The sequence below is a fragment of the Gigantopelta aegis genome, chromosome 3 (genome assembly GCF_016097555.1).
Source record: "Gigantopelta aegis isolate Gae_Host chromosome 3, Gae_host_genome, whole genome shotgun sequence".
In the NCBI taxonomy this organism is placed as follows: domain Eukaryota; kingdom Metazoa; phylum Mollusca; class Gastropoda; order Neomphalida; family Peltospiridae; genus Gigantopelta; species Gigantopelta aegis.
Window position 1 is genome coordinate 2668824 of NC_054701.1, and position 18496 is coordinate 2687319.

At 37.2% G+C, this 18496-nt stretch overlaps 1 protein-coding gene across 2 annotated transcripts; it reads left to right on the forward strand.

Moving 5' to 3' along the window:
• The first annotated feature begins 3407 nt into the window (after nt 1-3407).
• On the forward strand, nt 3408-16944 carry LOC121367384. Of its 2 annotated transcripts, XM_041491528.1 has the most exons (5): nt 3408-3535; nt 11658-11911; nt 13037-13380; nt 16551-16812; nt 16870-16944. In XM_041491528.1, the coding sequence occupies exons 1-5, from the start codon at nt 3457-3459 to the stop codon at nt 16879-16881; spliced, it is 951 nt and encodes a 316-aa protein (XP_041347462.1). In that variant the 5' UTR covers nt 3408-3456; the 3' UTR covers nt 16882-16944. The 2 variants fall into 2 exon arrangements, with proteins under 2 accessions (XP_041347462.1, XP_041347461.1); XM_041491527.1 differs by having other exon boundaries at nt 16551-16944.
• The last annotated feature ends 1552 nt before the right edge of the window (nt 16945-18496 follow it).

The window sequence follows — 18496 nt, forward strand, 5'->3', positions numbered from 1 at the left end:
TGACATTTCGTGATGTAGAGATCTATTGTACAATACAACTATTCACAGTGTTACAACCGTGTACTTGACATTTCGTGATGTAGCGATCTATTGTACAATACAACTATTCACAGTGTTACAACCGTGTACTTGACATTTCGTGGTGTAGAGATATATTGTACAATACAACTATTCACAGTGTTACAACCGTGTACTTGACGATGACAGCAAACTGGGGACAGACTCTTTAAAGCGACAGACCCTAGTTTTTAAACACTACCGCGTATTTGTCACTATTAGAGCCGTTTTTTATAAGTGATATGACACATTACCTACATTTTATTGTTAAGATTATCTATTTATTGTTTAGATTATCTATTTATTGTTTAGATTATCTATTTCCGAAGTGTTTCTAGTCATCCTGGTGTTTCTAATACCACGAAATGATTTGTTTTTCATATATTTAAATTTGTAAGAATAATTCACCGTTTCAACGATATAGATTCTTGTTTAACTTTATTCCGATGTGTTACAGGTTTGTAGATTAACCAAACTTAGTGTCCATTTTCACGGGCTGAAACCAGGGTGTGCGCCTTTAAACCTGTATACTCGATGCACGTAAGTGAAACTGTGTTCATCCACCGTTCGGTCCGGCCAGTGACGTAGTAAACACATAAGTGAAACTGTGTTCGGGCCGGCCAGTGACGTAGTAAACACGTTGGTGAACAAGGCACACTGGGTTTCTACGGGCTTTATCAGTTTATGTTCAATAAATCTCTGGTCAAATCTTCGAATCCTACAAGTCTATAAAGCGCCCATTAACGCCATTTGCTTGTTTACTTTAATACCGAAAGTAACCGCACTTCAGTTTACAAATAAAACAAAGTACAATATTAACTTCAACCTTAAATACGTAAAATCAATCAATAGATTTATCAATCAATCAGGCAGGTAGGTAGGTGGGCAAGTAATTAACAAATCAAGCACCCATTTAACTACCCACTTAACCAACCGACCGGTCAATATATCGCTAACTCGACCCCCTATAATCTTCGCTCGCCATAGTCTAGAACCACCGCCACCCTAACCCCACCCTCTTTCCTTTCTAAAACTCTGCACACGCGCCTATTGTTGTTCGTTTCCAGTACGGAACACTGAATGTGTAATTTCGTTCAATCTGCACGTTTTGGATATTAATGGTGATGAAAACATGGACCCAATGAGCACGTGGCCTTTGAATATTTTATTTCAGAGAAGTGACAAAATGGCAGAGTAGAATTAGTTGGGGGTTTTCATCACAAAATATACAATATACAAAACAGAACTGATACATATACACGTCTCATGTTAAAACTGTAAATCCATTCCATATAGTCTTCTTTTTATAATCTATAGATAAATAATTCTGAAACATAAATATACATTACATAATCTATAGATCAATAATTCCCAAACATAAATATACATTACATAATCTATAGATCAATAATTCTCAAACCTAAATATACATTACATAATCTATTGATCAATAATTCTCAAATATACACATACATTACGTAATCTATTGATCAATAATTATCAAACATAAATATACATTACATAATCTATAGATCAATAATTCTCAAACATAAATATACATTACATAATCTATAGATCAATAATTCTTAAACATAAATATACATTACATAATCTATTGATCAATAATTTTCAAACATAAATATACATTACATAATCTATAGATAAATAATTCCCAAACATAAATATACATTATACTCTATACAACTAGTTTTCCCCAGCAATTCCACTTTTCTTCAAATTTGATTGTTCTGTTATTTATTGTGGAAATATACTTATCTATATGATATACATGTTCAGACTATTTTGGAAACCAGTTGTCGTTGTATACATGTATGCGTTGTTTGGCAATTAACAGTATTAAATTGATAATACTAGTAGAAATATTTGCCAAACTTCTTTATACCTAATAGCGACAGCGAGTGCATTTTCTAATAATAATAAAATTCATAAAGGATGATATGTGAACGTGCGGTGAACATAGCAGGTTTTTTTTATGAACACATAATACAAATTCCTGGTCGTGTGCTAATCTTTAATAATTCGACACAGTATGCAGTTACAGACGAAAATGCATGTGATTTGTCTTTCTTGTCTACCTTTTGATAGGAAATTCATCATTTGTAAGAATTTATTTTGTTGTTTGTAGCAGCTCGAACCTCTAATGTGTCCCCTTAACAGCCTTACCTGCCAATACCTACCAGCCTTATGTCCGATGGTTTAACCACGATACAACCGAGGTCGGTTTATAGTCATAGCGAAGTTATATCAAAGGGTAAAACACGGTGCCATGGGACAACAATCATATATCTCATTAATTCACCAGTTAGTCTTAATGTAAGGGGCTGCTAAATTTGCCAAATATGCTTAGAAATCTTCTACTTGTTATAATTAAAATATACATAATATATGTATTTGTAAATATGTAACTAAAGAAAAAAATTAAAAAAATTAATGAAGCTGTATTGAAATATTGAAACCTGCATTCACACAATAGAGTTTTATAGCAAAAAGGGGATATATTACCATTATTGGTAATTTATATCCAAGTTTAAAGTAAAATACTTACCATCAGTCCAGAGAAAAAAGCCATACCCTGTATCTGATTTAAACTCCATCATTTCTTTGATATAATATTTTAACTCTATTATTTCTTTGATATATTTAAACTCCATTATTTCTTTGATATAATATTTTAACTCCATTATTTCTTTAATACTAGTAGAATATTGTCAAGCCAATATTCTTTTGAAGAATGGCAGTCCTCTTATAGACAAAACGTGACAGTAATTCAAGTCACGATCTTTTTTAATATCCTTTTGAAGAATGGCAGTCCTCTTATAGACAAAACATGTGACATTTATTCAAGTCACGATCTTTTTTAATATCCTTTTGACACTGTTGTGCAGAGATACGATTTTAAATATAATAATCATCTCGTCGCTAAAAATATATCATATTTAATATAGTGTATTACAGCCACGCAGATATATAGCACATAGTGAATTAAGCACTTCATATTGAACTTGACACAAAAGACATGACAAAAGAACGTGAAATAAAGAACGTGACACAAAGAACGTGAAAGACAGAACGTAAATTTACTTCGAGTTTTGGGGTTTTTTTAAAGGATTTTTTTATATTATTTTACATAGTTCATTAAAATTTACACAATGTTTACACCCATTGTTCATCTGAGGTGCTAAACATTATATGAGAGAACGTGAAAGAAATCGTTACCAAACTGTACACACGCCACCAGAACATATAAATGTACGTGTGACGGGTTTATGACTCAGACTAAACTCCTTGTCAGACTCCAGCTGGGTGGAACTCTGGTTACGATTTTCAAAATCAGGCTTCGTCTCATTTCGATTGTCTGACAGAACCAGAGTCAAGTCGATGGCAATTTCACACTTCTTAGGTTTAGCCATTGTGCTTTCTAATTTCTGGATAGGGTACGGCGCTAGACAAAATAATGGTAAGTATTTTACAAAAAAATATTTTTTATGTTTTTAATTGTTTGTTGGTGAGGTTTGTTGGGGGGGGGGGGGGGGGGGGGGGGTTTTTTTCCCCCTTGTTTTGGGTTTTTTTTTTGGTTGTGGGTTTTTTGGTGGGGGTTTTGGGGGGGGGGGTAGTACCTTGGTGTGTGATGCTGAAGAAATAGCAAACTGTTACAAGAAATCGCTCTTTTCACACAGTGAAAAGTTTACATTGTTCAGTTTATTTAAAGTTTGTTTTGTTTAACGCCACCACTAGAGCACTGATTTATTAACCATCGGCTATAGGATGCCAAATTGTTGTTCAGTACACAGGCCAGTTATTCGATACCCAGTAATAATTTTATAAAAGAAGTTTTTTTTGTTTAACGACACCACTCGAAGTCATCGTAGAAAAGCTGCTACATTTTACATTAGCAGCAAAGGATCTTTTATATGCACCATTCCACAGACAGGATAGCACATACCACGTCTTTGTCCAGTGATTATTTTCCGTGACATTTCACAACTACTGTTAGTAGTACGGTAAGTAGGAGGCTGGTTTTTTTTTGCGTGTGACAGATGACGGATTCGAACCCTGTACATATGGAAAGCCACAATATCCACATTTGCAAAACAATGATGGGTGTGCAATATATTTAATCATAGACAAATAAAATGATTTAAATAACATTTACAACATTAACTATCTGCCTGCATTAACCAATCTCTCATTTTATTCGGATGTACTAAATATTTTGTCTAGGTTTTTACTGGTGGTTAATATATGTATAAAACGGTAAACACTTGTCCGACTATAATTATAAATTTTAAATTGTTTATATACTTATTACGCAAATGTGTGTGTTGTAGACACTTGATAATAAAGTGATAATCATCTTCTATAACACTAACGCTACACAGTACGTATTTTTTCTCATCTGTCGATGTCTCGATCCCTGCCACATTCTTCATTTAATTTAGTCGTGCAGATTCTAATCGTAAATGTTTCCTGTTATTATATAGCGTATTTATATTGGCAGTCTTAAACACGTTTGTAATCTAAATTCATTTAACACATGTTGATATAAAAGTCCTTTAGGTGTTGTTGTTTTACTGTAACAAAATTGCTTAAGCGTGTTTAATATCCTTTCTTTGACTGAATTACATTTGGAATTTAGATTATGTTGACAATAGATGTTATATTATTATTAAAGAAAGAATATGCTACACACTTAAGCAACTCTGTTATAGCAGGACAATTACAAGACCCAAGGGATATTTTTACCAGCATTTATTAAACGAGTTCAAATTACAGTCTTACCTTAAATTACCAATAGATGAACGATATTTAAAGGAAATATGCAGAATCAGAATATGTGCTCATAAATTAAATATAGAATCTGGCCGATATCGTAACATCGAAAGATCAGAAAGAAAGTGTACAATTTGTAATACAAATGTTATAGAAGATGAATACCATACCATGTACATAAAAAATGTATTATCACAGGAGGCCAAGTGTTTTTTCTATTTATACAGTTGTTAACTACAAGTAACAAAAAAGAACTTAATAATCTAGGAAAATATCTAGTACAAGCAAACAAAATTAGAGATCAGCTATTACAGTAAGTAAGAAAAACTTTTTTTTTTTTTTTTAGTATCCCTAATTACTTTTAAAAACCATACCCACCATTTTTGTGCACATGTATATATTGTATATATATTTGTTTTGTATTATGTTTTGTATATATGCTGATGAATTGTAAAACTTAAAGCTAATAAAGAATTGAATTGAATTGATTATGATGTAGTTGCTGTTGACAACATAAATTGTAAATATAGTTCAATCTAAGTGTATACGGTTCCTACCTAATGTTCATTAACCAATGATCATTATATTGTGCCATTTCTTTGTATAGACCATTAGAATACAATTAGTAGTGTTATGTAAATGTATCCAATATTTAAAACTTCTCCGTTTTTTTGTAACTTGCAATGGATCCTGTCCACTTTCGTTATAAACAGATTCCTTGTCTTAAACTCAGTAATCTTTTCAAACATTGATCAGGCACGGCGAAAGCAAGTAGACATTGGGGGCTGACTGAGATCGAGGGTGTAAAGCAAAGTTTCTAGGGGGTTCAGGAGTATGCTCCCCCATAAAATTTTGAAAACTCTGCCTTAAGATTTATTACCAATAATATTTTTATTCAGCCCCCCCCCCCCCCCCCCCCCGTTGATTAAGTGTAATGTTTCAACATCATGACCCGAGTGAAAGCCCCAAACTTTCAACATCATAACCAAAGATAGAATTAATATAGGAGTCGAAAACAGCAAGCATTGTTTCGATACTAGTATTTGAAAACAGATTGTTCCTGCATACATTCATTATAGTGTGTACCGGCCTCGGTGGCGTCGTGGCAGGCCATCGGTCTACAGGCTGGTAGGTACTGGGTTCGGATCCCAGTCGAGGCATGGGATTTTTAATCCAGATACCGACTCCAAACCCTGAGTGAGTGCTCCGCAAGGCTCAATGGGTAGGTGTAAACCACTTGCACCGACCAGTGATCCATAACTGGTTCAACAAAGGCCATGGTTTGTGCTATCCTGCCTGTGGGAAGCGCAAATAAAAGATCCCTGATTTAATAATAATCGAGTATTGGATGTCAAACATTCTATAATTTCGAAATATGTAGTCTTTGAGAGACAACTCACTACATTTTTCCATTAGTAGTAAGGGAACTTTTATATGCACCATCCCACAGACAGGATAGCACATACCACATCCTTTGATATACTAGTCGTGGTGCACTGGCTGGAACGAAAAATGGCTCAATGGGCCCACCGATGAGGATCGATCCTAGACTTACTGCGCAGCAGGCGATTGCTTTACCAATTGTACCTATGACTCGGGTGAATGGGTTTGGAATAAAGTTGAGAACAACACTAGGGAAGACGATTAGATGGTCTATTCTATAGGTCTCAGTGGTATATAAATATATTAAAGCGGCATTAGAGAGTTGACAAAGGAAATAATACGCCAGACGGTACCGAAGAACCAAACAAGAACCATGGCGCCCGTCTGGTCGCAACGAGGTAAATACAGACTGACGCTGAGGAAGTAAATGTCACGTGTAGTTTAGTTTTTGATGTTAGCGATTAATATTTTATGTACTTTTTTTTTGCTGGTCAACCAGATTATGTTTTTATTATTCATATATGAACATGGAAATAAAGTTATTGTATTGTATTGTATTGTGTGAATGACGCTTGGCCCAACAATGACATCCAAAAGTTGTTAGGACGCTGCAAGATACCAACACTTATCAGGGGCGGGTCCACAATTTGAGGAAGACGTGGGTGCAACGCATTTTCATTGACAACTTTGGAAACAAAAATGTTAAACTGAGTTGTAGTCCGATTTGTTTAACACTAACACATTCTTGATATTCCTAGTTTCACTATATTTCTTAGAATTAAAGGTACGCACATTATATAGTTTAGCACGAAATGGTCATTTGGTATGTATATTCGTTATCATTACATAAAAATTGGCTTGCTTAACGACAGCAGTAGAGCACATTGGTTAATGGATGTCTAACGTCTCATAATTCTGACACAGCCTTCAGAGGAAACTTTCCAACTAGCAGTAAGATATATTTTATAGGCGCTTCCCCGCATACAGTACAGCACATACCACGGCCTTTGATATACCAGTCGCGGGGCACTGGTTGGGACGGGGGGGGGGGACCCAATGGGTTCCACGAGGTGGTTTCACTCTACGACCCAATCACCTATAGCTAGATTCGTACTTCACCGCCGACCCAATCACCTATAGCTAGATTCGTACTTCACCGCCGAGTCTTGTTGGCGGGTAGTTGACTCGCCCAGTCCTGCTTCTGTTCAAACTTAATCCTGAAGTCGGTGTAGTTTTAACACAGTTCGTATTAAAGTCAGTGTAGTTTTAACACAGTTCGTATTAAAGTCAGTGTAGTTTTAACACGGTTCGTATTAAAGTCAGTGTAGTTGTAACACAGTTTGTATTAAAGTCAGTGTGGTTTTAACTCGGTTCGTATTAAAGTCAGTGTGGTTTTAACTCAGTTCATATTAAAGTCGGTGTAGTTTTAACACAGTTCTAAAGTCAGTGTAATTTTAACAAAGTCGGTGTAGTTTTAACGCAGTTCGTATTAAAGTCAGTGTAGTTTTAACACAGTTTGTATTAAAGTCAGTGTAGTTTTAACGCAGTTCGTATTAAAGTCGGTGTAGTTTTAACACAGTTCTAAAGTCAGTGTAGTTTTAACACAGTTCGTATTAAAGTCAGTGTAGTTTTAACGCAGTTCGTATTAAAGTCAATGTAGTTTTAACAGTTCGTATTAAAGTCAGTGTAGTTTTAACAGTTCGTATTAAAGTCAGTGTGGTTTTAACGCAGTTCGTATTAAAGTCAGTGTAGTTTTAACACGGTTCGTATTAAAGTCAGTGTCGTTTTAACGCAGTTCGTATTAAAGTCAGTGTAGTTTTAAAGCGGTTCGTATTAAAGTCAGTGTAGTTTTAACGCAGTTCGTATTAAAGTCAGTGTGTTTTTAACGCAGTTCGTATTAAAGTCAGCGTGGTTTTAACGCAGTTCGTATTAAAGTCAGTGTAGTTTTAACGCAGTTCGTATTAAAGTCAGTGTAGTTTTAATGCAGTTTGTATTAAAGTCAGTGTGGTTTTAACACAGTTCGTATTAAAGTCAGTGTAGTTTTAACAGTTCGTATTAAAGTCAGTGTGGTTTTAACGCAGTTCGTATTAAAGTCAGTGTAGTTTTAACGCAGTTCGTATTAAGGTCAGTGTAGTTTTAACGCAGTTCATATTAAAGTCAGTGTAGTTTTAACAGTTCGTATTAAAGTCAGTGTAGTTTTAACACGATTCGTATTAAAGTCAGTGTAGATTTAACACGGTTCGTATTAAAGTCAGTGTCGTTTTAACGCAGTTCGTATTAAAGTCAGTGTCGTTTTAACGCAGTTCGTATTAAAGTCAGTGTCGTTTTAAAGCGGTTCGTATTAAAGTCAGTGTCGTTTTAACGCAGTTCGTATTAAAGTCAGTCCTTGCTGAAAGAACATTCCGTCCAAAGATTTAATATTGAAAAACAAATGCGACAATTGAGGACAAACGACCCAAAAGCTTTTTACAAACTACTTAAACGACCTAACGAAGATAATAACTTACCACCGTTAGATGTTTTCTATCATTTTTTCCAAACTCTAAACAAAGGCGAATCGGACGATAACGAAACAAAAATAAACTTTAATAACATAGACTCAGATAGTGAAAATGTTTTAAACAGTAGAATTGAAGAAAATGAAATATTAAATGCTATAAAACAACTGAAAAACGGTAAGGCACCTGGAATCGACAATATCATTAATGAATACATTAAAACAACTGCCGGCATAATACTACCAATCTATATTAAACTGTTTAACATAATCTTCGACAATAGTGTTTTTCCCAATGAATGGTTGACTGGATTAATTAAACCCATTTTTAAAAATAAAGGAAATCGTTCATTACCAGAAAATTATAGACCAATAACATTGCTCTGTTGCATCTCTAAACTGTTCACCACAATTTTAAATAACCGATTAAATGCTTTTATTGAAGAAAATAATATACTGAATGAATCTCAGACTGCTTTCCGAAAAGGCTACTCTACTACCGACCATCTATTTAATATACATTCTCTGATAGAAATTTTAAAGACAAGAAAAAGGAAATTATTTTGTGCTTTTGTAGATTTCCAAAAAGCTTTTGATCTTATTTCTAGAACTTGCCTATGGCAGAAACTGTTAGAAAATAATATTAATGGAAAATTCTTTAAAATAATTTATCAAATGTATCAAGGAATAAAGTCATGTATTTGTACAAAAACCGAAACCTCTGAGCTATTTCCATGCAACATCGGTGTCCGACAAGGAGAAAATTTGTCGCCTGTCCTGTTTTCCCTGTATTTAAATGATCTAGATAATTACTTAAAAAGCCAAAATTGTACTGGGGTATCCCTGGATAGAGATGAAACGTTCGATAAAACAGCTCTTTACTTTTTATGTTTATTATATGCTGACGATACTGCGCTTCTCGCATCAAACGCCTCTGACTTACAACAATCCCTAAATGTCTTTTCACAATATTGCAATAAATGGAAACTCAAAGTAAATGCAAGTAAAACTAAAATAATCATTTTCAATGGAACCAGTAATGATTACAAGAAAGTTTTTATACTTGGACATGATGTGCTTGAAAACGTAAAAGAATATAAATACTTAGGTCTTACTTTTACCAAACTAAATAAATTTAATACAAGCAAAAAACTACTAACTCAAAAGGCAACAAAAGCAATGTACTTTGTTCTGTCTAAATCCAAAGACAATAACTTTTCAATAGAATGCAAATTAAAACTATTTGATTGCATTGTACTCCCGATTCTCTTATACGGGTGCGAAATATGGGGTTATGAAAACATCGATATCATTGAAACTATTCATATAAAATTCCTAAGACACATCTTACCAGTTAAAAAAGGCACCCCGCTATTCATGTTATATGGAGAACTAGGAAGAAGACCCCTTAAACTAATTATTCAACAAAGAATTATAAGTTTTTGGGCCCGTATCGTATCTGGTAAACAAACAAAATCATCGTTTTTACTGCATGAATTAATGTTACACGACTCTTCTGTTAATGGATATAGTTATAAATGGATAAAAATGGTCGAAGATATATTTAACCAGCTAGGCATGACAAATGTTTGGATGTCACGGAACTTTTCATCCGTAAAAATACTTCTTAATCAAGTAAAATTAAGACAAAACGACCAGTATTTACAACAATGGAATACAAACATAACTTTATCATCAAAAGGTAAAACGTACACTATATTTAAGGAAAACCTTAGATTAGAAAAATATCTTATTATATTACCACAAACATGTTGGACTATATTACTCAAATTTAGAACATCTAATCACTACTTACCAATCGAAACAGGACGCTGGAACAACACCCCAGTGGAAGATCGAACGTGCACATTATGTAACAATAATGATATTGGAGACGAATTTCACTATTTATTCACATGTACTTATTTCACTAACTACCGTAAAATTTGCTTAAGCCATATTATTATAATAAACCAAGTACGCTGAAATTTAAACAACTAATGACGAATAGCAAAATAAGTGTTCTCAAGAAATTATGTAAATTAATAAAAGAAATTATTAATAAATGCAGTAAACCCTAAAATATATGTATATGAATTATGTACAATGTCTTATTACTACCCAAGTATACATGTATATATGTGTGCGCATGTCTGATTAGCACATTTGGTAGGAATTACAATAATGTGACATTACATTACTTTATTCTAATTGTATTATATTATTCCTTATTATTCTATTGCATTTGTATTATACTATTGTCTCTATTACTTTATTGCATTTGTATTAATACTATTGTACTATTGTCTCCTGTAAACCCTATCTTGTCACTACAGTTTATATATCATGTTCCTCATATGCCGTTGTGTAACGGCCTGAGTGTAATAAAGTTCTGTTCTGTTCTGTTCTGTCGTTTTAACGCAGTTCGTATTAAAGTCAGTGTGTTTTTAACGCAGTTCGTATTAAAGTCAGTGTGGTTTTAACGCAGTTCGTATTAAAGTCAATGTAGTTTTAACGCAGTTCGTATTAAAGTCAGTGTGGTTTTAACGCAGTTCGTATTAAAGTCAGTGTGGTTTTAACGCAGTTCGTAATAAAGTCAGTGTAGTTTTAGTATAACCGGATGTTTTCACAACACCCATGATTGCGCACAAAATTTGAGTACTTTGTTTTACAGGTACCCCACACGTTTCAAGCAGAAGGCTACTTAACACTGTGGTACTAGATGAAATATAATTGCATGTATTTTTTGCTCTGATGAAACTAATTATTTTTTATAACTAACAGTCACATTTATCATCAATGACAGGACTTGTGGTATTAACTGCTCTATCAAAGGTCAAGGTGCACCTCGAACTTTGACCCAGCCGGATGTTAGTTGGTTTAGTACTACCTATAGTGTTACGCTCTGAACGCTTGTATGTTGTTGTAGCTGACGTGTGCGTGTGCAGCGTGACGGCCAAGCGGTGGGTGAGGACATACGACGACACCGACCTCGTCCTCCAGCTGCCCTGCACCTACCGACTGACCGAGATCGAGGCTCGCAGCGGCTGCAACATGGTGGTGTCTGCAACCACAGACAGTCTGTTCGGCTTCGGCACGGCGGTCGACTTGAAGGGTCTCCAGTTCTCCGTCCACAAAGGACAATACGGGGTGTTCGGGACCATCGACGATCACGGGATTACGGTAAGGACAATACGGAGTGTTCGGGTACATCGACGATCACGGTATTACGGTAATGACAATACGGGGTGTTCGGAACCATCGACGATCACGGGATTACGGTAAGGACAATACGGAGTGTTCGGGACCATCGACGATCACGGGATTACGGTAATGACAATACGGAGTGTTCGGAACCATCGACGATTACGGCATTACGGTAAGGACAATACGGGGTGTTCGGGACCATCGACGATCACGGCATTACTGTAAGGACAATACGGAGGGTTCGGGACCATTGACGATCATGGAATTACGGTAAGGACAATACGAGGTGTTTGGGACCGTTATGGAATTACGGTAAGGACAATACGGGGTGTTTGGGACCGTTATGGAATTACAGTAAGGACATTACGGGATGTTATGCACCATTGACTATTACGGAATTAAATTGTGTGTATGGTGGGCGGGGGCATACACACTGTCTATAAGCCGCGTTATGGGGCAACAAAAAAATATAAACGGTGGTTGTGATAAAAATGCGGTAGGATTGAGGGGCTATGCCCAAAACCATCTCACCCCACCCTCCGCACTTTTGGCTACCCTTGTGTTTGATGAAGGGTTATGCGGGAGGAGAAGACAGAGGTACATACTGTGATCGACATTGCAAACAAATATGATGTGTGTTCCGATGATTATATGAATACTCTCCTAGCCACCTCTTTCTGAACTTACTACCAAAAAGAAATAAAATTAAAATTGCTAGTAGTCCCAATTCAAGTACGCTAAAACCTCCTCAAACCAGACGTTTTTCATGGTCCCTTTTTAAATACCAATACATGGCAGTACTTCTCTAAACCGGATACCCCTTTAAACCGGAACTTTTACTTGGTCCAGTGGGTGTCCAGTTTTGGGCGGTTTCACTGTAATTGCATGGATCCAATTCATCTTTCTAAGGAACTCAACAAATACTGTATACATCTTTCAATAGAGATTATAACTTGTTGTCCAAACAAACGTCTTTTACTCATTCGTCGTCCTGCTTTATGTAATGGTGGTGGTGGTGATGATGAAGATCACCACTCTCGAGGTGAAACTCTTCATAGTAACAACGGAAATCATCCTCATTCTCATCTTGAATTCTCCCAGAAACAGAACACGACAACTGGTCACAGCATCGGCTTCAGTCTCCCCGTCAACTTCAGGAATGGCGACCTCGACGTGCTGTGCTACATGGACGACGACAACGCCTACAACATCTACGTACCGCTCTGCGACACCGTGCTCCGTTACCACAGCAACGGGTTCGCGCTCGTCGGCTCGCTGATGGGCAATGCTCGGGTGGGAAAGAATCTGATGTGCGGCAACTGCGACGGCGTTCAGAACGAGCTGACGATGTTACCGTACAACATCGCCGACAACGTGCACTCGCTGGAGGACTTGGCGGCGGCCAAACTCTACTACACGTCGCTGCAGATCAGCGGAGATTCCAGGTAGAGTTAGTTACACGGGCGTACCGTGCTTCTAGCAGACCTCTTATACACTTTAAACATTAGTTTGTTTTGTTATACGACACTACTAGAGCACATTGATTTGTTAATCATCGGCTGTTGGATGTCAACCACTTGGTAATTCTTACAAGTAGGGCTGAATTTATGATGTCTGTTTTTCTTAAACGCGGGTGTTTAAGCATCGCAAATGTATGTAGTTACACTCGTAATTATAAAGCTTTGTAAATTCGGCCTTTAGAAAACACGATACAATTTTCCAATAACAGCAAGGGATCTCTTATATTATATGCACTTCCCACAAGCAGTCTGAACAGTCTGATTATTTCCCACATACGTGACAGCACATACCACGATCTTTCATATACCAGTAGCGGGGAACTGGTTGGGACGAGAAAATCCCCAATAAGAGAATGAGTCCATTGAGGGGTTCGATCCTACAATCCTACGATTGAAGCACCTGAGACGCGCGCACTACTGACTGAGTTAGATCCCCCCCCCCCCCCCCCCCCCCTAAACCTGGTATAAAAACAACCTCCACTAACAACCAACTCTAAATCATTAACATCCTACCCTTTAATGCAATCGTCAAGATATTCTCAGCTTTCAAAGTGTGGCACTCGGTCGGGTAGTGTACGGTTTGTATGTATGCGTGAGGAAATTATGTGTGCAAATGTTAAAATGGACCTTTAATAACCGAATTAATCGTTTTATTTTTTCTTTGTTTTTAAAGCTGATTTCACGAGGAGTTTTGTTTTACAGTATAAAGCGTCCCATACTCACGTTATGCTCACGTGGTATGTACTGTCCTGTCTATAAAATATCCTTTGCGCCTGTATGCTCAGAATAGCTAGCGTGTTGGAACAAGTCCCCTTCTCTCTGTAGGACAGGACGTACTCAGTGGGAAAACGCTCGCTTGATGCGCGGTCGGTCTAGGATCGATCCACGTCGGTGGGACTATTGGGCTATTTCTCGCTCTAGCCAGTGCACCACAACTGGTATATCAAAGGCCGTGGTATGTGCTATCATGACTGTGGGATGGTGCATATAAAAGATCCCTTGCTATTAATGGAAAAATGTAACGGGTTTCATCTCTATGACTGTCAAAATGACCATATGTTTGACATCCAATAGCCGATGATTAATAAATCAATGCACTCTAGTGGTGTCGTTAAACAACACAAATAAACCTTCTCGGTATATATATATATATATATATATATATATATATGTATGTATGTATGTATGTCTCAGTCTCTGTCTCTGTCTGTCTCTGTCTGTCTCTCTCTCTCTCTCTCTCTCTCTCTCTCTCTCTCTCTCTCTCTCTCTCTCTTTCTTAAACACACACACACATTTTTCAATAACCATATGTTTGACATAGTTTAAAATGTGCTGAGATGCAAGACAAATATTGCTTTGCTTTAAATAAATATTTATTTGATTTGTTTCCTTTCACTTGGACATTTATATGTATAACTGTACCAATACATTTAATGCATTTTCACATGAAATTTAAAATAGTTTGTATCAAATTTCACCCATTAACCATGTATTCGTTTGACTACTATCCTGTTTGATGTAGTTTTGAGCCGACATGTTTTAATGGCTAACTTAAATTGCTATAAACCTGTCCGCACCCTAACGTTATTGTTCATTATGCATATATCTGTACAGCGACATGAACAAACATAACTGACAGATCGCCATGTATACCATTCAAGGAAATAATACGAACGATATAGATAATTAATGTACGTTATATGAAAATCTTGATGCCACATTCACACGCGAATATAAATACATTCTGGACTGGCTACATACAACTAAAGCTTTTCTTGTGATCAATGATCTGGTAGCAACATTATTCCGTATTTAAATATAGAAAAAAGAAAGAAAGAAAGAAAGAAAAAAAGAAAGAAGTGTTTCATTTAACGACGCACTCAGCACAACTTACAAATACGGTTATATGACGTGGACATAGGGTTAAGGACCAGGAGGAGATAATTGGAGAGGAAACCTGCTGTTGCCATTCCATGGGTTTTTCTTTTCGGTTAATTAACAGCAAGGGATATTTTATATGCATTATCTCCCAGACAGGACAGTATATACCACGATCTTTGTTACACCAGTTGTGGAGCACTGGCTGGAACGAGAAATAACCCAATGGGCCTACCGATGGGGGTCGATCCTAAATGAAACATTTATATTTCACAATTACCCCGACTTGTTACCATACACTCTGTATAACACGACGGCGACTTGTTACCATACACTCTGTATAACACGTCGGCGACTTGTTACCATACTCTGTATAACACGTCGGCGACTTGTTACCATACACTCTGTATAACACGTCGGCGACTGGATGGGGGGGGGGGGGGGGGGTAATTTAAAAAAAAGATAAGCATCCGTTCCCTACTTCCACGCACCCAGCCACCCCGTCTTGTACGATATACGGTGACTTCCACGCACCCAGCCACCCGTCTTGTACGGTACACGGTGACTTCCACGTATCCAGCCACCCCGTCTTGTACGGTACACGCTGACCACGCACCCAGCCACCTCGTCTTGTACGGTACACGGTGACCACGCACCAGCCACCCCGTCTTGTACGGTACACGGTGACTTTCACGCTCCCAGCCACCCCGTCTTGTACGGTACACAGTGATATCACCATTACTGACATCGTCAAAAATATTAATTTCTATTCTTTAAACTGCTACGAGTAATACGCTTAACATGATTGTCGAGTCAAAACACAATGTTAGGGCTGTTCAAAACTTAATCAGACTGCCAAGGGGTGGAGGGGGGTGGAGAGGGGTAGGGAGTCATCGTAATTAGTTTATACCTAGTGAGTCTGGAAAAGTGCACGTGCAAAGACGGTTTGCTGTCAATGAAAACAAAATGTAGCGGGTTTCCTCTGAAGACCCTATGTCAAAATTATCAAATGTTTGACATCACACAGCTCATAATTAATTAATCAATGTGCTCTAATGAGGTCGTTAAACAAACGAAAAAAAACTTTAGGCCGAATTTACGAAGCTCGGTTTTTTTTCAATGTAGATGTAGGCTACATGTAGTTAAACGCGTGTAAGTAAAAAACGGGCTTTGTAAATTGGACCCGTTAACTTGTATTTGCTATTATACTATTTCAGGAGGTGTATCGACTACAAAAGCCACCTGTACCGGTGTTACCCCAGGGATGCCGTGTCCGTCCTCAAAATCTGCTCACGGGTGCTCACTGGAACCAGTGAAATGGGACAGTGTCTGCGCACGCGCGCAGGACGCCAGCTACTGTACAACACTTTCTTTGAGTGTGTGAAAGCTTCCTGCCGACGCCGAAAGACGTCCGGATTAGCTGGGTGTTTGGTTATCAAGAACATAGCTCTTCTGTTTACCTGTTACTACCCACACGAAATGAAGTGTTAAACATCAGTTCAAAGTCAATGTTTTCTCTGTTACTACCCACACGAAATGAAGTGTTAAACATCAGTTCAAAGTCAATGTTTTCTCTGTTACTACCCACACGAAATGAAGTGTTAAACATCAGTTCAAAGTCAATGTTTTCTCTTACTACGCACACGAAATGAAGTGTTAAACATCAGTTCAAAGTCAATGTTTTCTCTGTTACTACCCACACGAAATGAAGTGTTAAACATCAGTTCAAAGTCAATCTTTTCTCTGTTACTACGCACACGAAATGAAGTGTTAAACATCAGTTCAAAGTCAATCTTTTCTCTGTTACTACCCACACGAAATGAAGTGTTAAACATCAGTTCAAAGTCAATCTTTTCTCTGTTACTACCCACACGAAATGAAGTGTTAAACATCAGTTCAAAGTCAATGTTTTCTCTGGTTTATCGATAAAGTTTGTTCTGTTTACCTGTTACTACCCACACGAAATGTAGTGTTAAACATCAGTTCAAAGTCAATGTTTTCTCTGGTTTATCGATAAAGTTTGTTCTGTTTACCTGTTACTACCCACACGAAATGAAGTGTTAAACATCAGTTCAAAGTCAATGTTTTCTCTGGTTTATCGATAAAGTTTGTTCTGTTTACCTGTGACTACCCACACGAAATGAAGTGTTAAACATCAGTTCAAAGTCAATGTTTTCTCTGTTACTACGCACACGAAATGAAGTGTTAAACATCAGTTCAAAGTCAATCTTTTCTCCGTTACTACCCACACGAAATGAAGTGTTAAACATCAGTTCAAAGTCAATCTTTTCTCTGTTACTACCCACACGAAATGAAGTGTTAAACATCAGTTCAAAGTCAATGTTTTCTCTGGTTTATCGATAAAGTTTGTTCTGTTTACCTGTTACTACCCACACGAAATGAAGTGTTAAACATCAGTTCAAAGTCAATCTTTTCTCTGTAACTACCCACACGAAATGAAGTGTTAAACATCAGTTCAAAGTCAATGTTTTCTCTGGTTTATCGATAAAGTTTGTTCTGTTTACCTGTAACTACCCACACGAAATGAAGTGTTAAACATCAATTCAAAGTCAATCTTTTCTCTGGTTTAACGATAAAGTTTGTTCTGTTTACCTGTTACTACCCACACGAAATGAAGTGTTAAACATCAATTCAAAGTCAATGTTTTCTCTGGTTTATCGATAAAGTTTGTTCTGTTTAACGACACCGCTTGAGCACCTTGATTTATTAATCATCCGTTATTGGTTATTTTGACATACAATCGGAGAGGAAACCCGCTACATTTTTCCATTAGTAGCAAGGGATCTTCTGTATGCACCATCCCACAGACAGGATAGCACATACCACGGCCTTCAATGTACCAGTTGGGGCGCACTGGTTGAATGAAAAATAGTCCAATGTGCCCACAGACGGGGATCGATCCCAGACCAGCCACGCATCAGGTGACCGCTTTACTATTGGCTACCCCCGCCCTTCCCAGCCCTGTAGTATCTGTAGATGGCGGAGGGGCGGAACGTGTTAGCAACCGGGGTGGCAACATCCATTTCAATTGGCACGGGGTGGGGGGGGGGGGGGCAGTGAATTGAACATTTTTAAGACATGTTTTTAAATTAATTTTACCTTTGAAGTTCCTTACGACTCCGTAAAGTGTGATCCCTATATC

What these genes read in the sequence shown, in the direction of transcription:
- LOC121367384 (XM_041491527.1), top strand. Translation starts at nt 3,457, where the DNA reads ATGGCAATTTCACACTTCTTAGGTTTAGCCATTGTGCTTTCTAATTTC. An exon ending in CGGCGCTAGACAAAATAATG is followed by an intron (nt 3,536 to 11,657) that starts GTAAGTATTTTA and finishes ATGTTGTTGTAG; the next exon opens with CTGACGTGTGCGTGTGCAGC. An exon ending in CAGATCAGCGGAGATTCCAG is followed by an intron (nt 13,381 to 16,550) that starts GTAGAGTTAGTT and finishes ATACTATTTCAG; the next exon opens with GAGGTGTATCGACTACAAAA.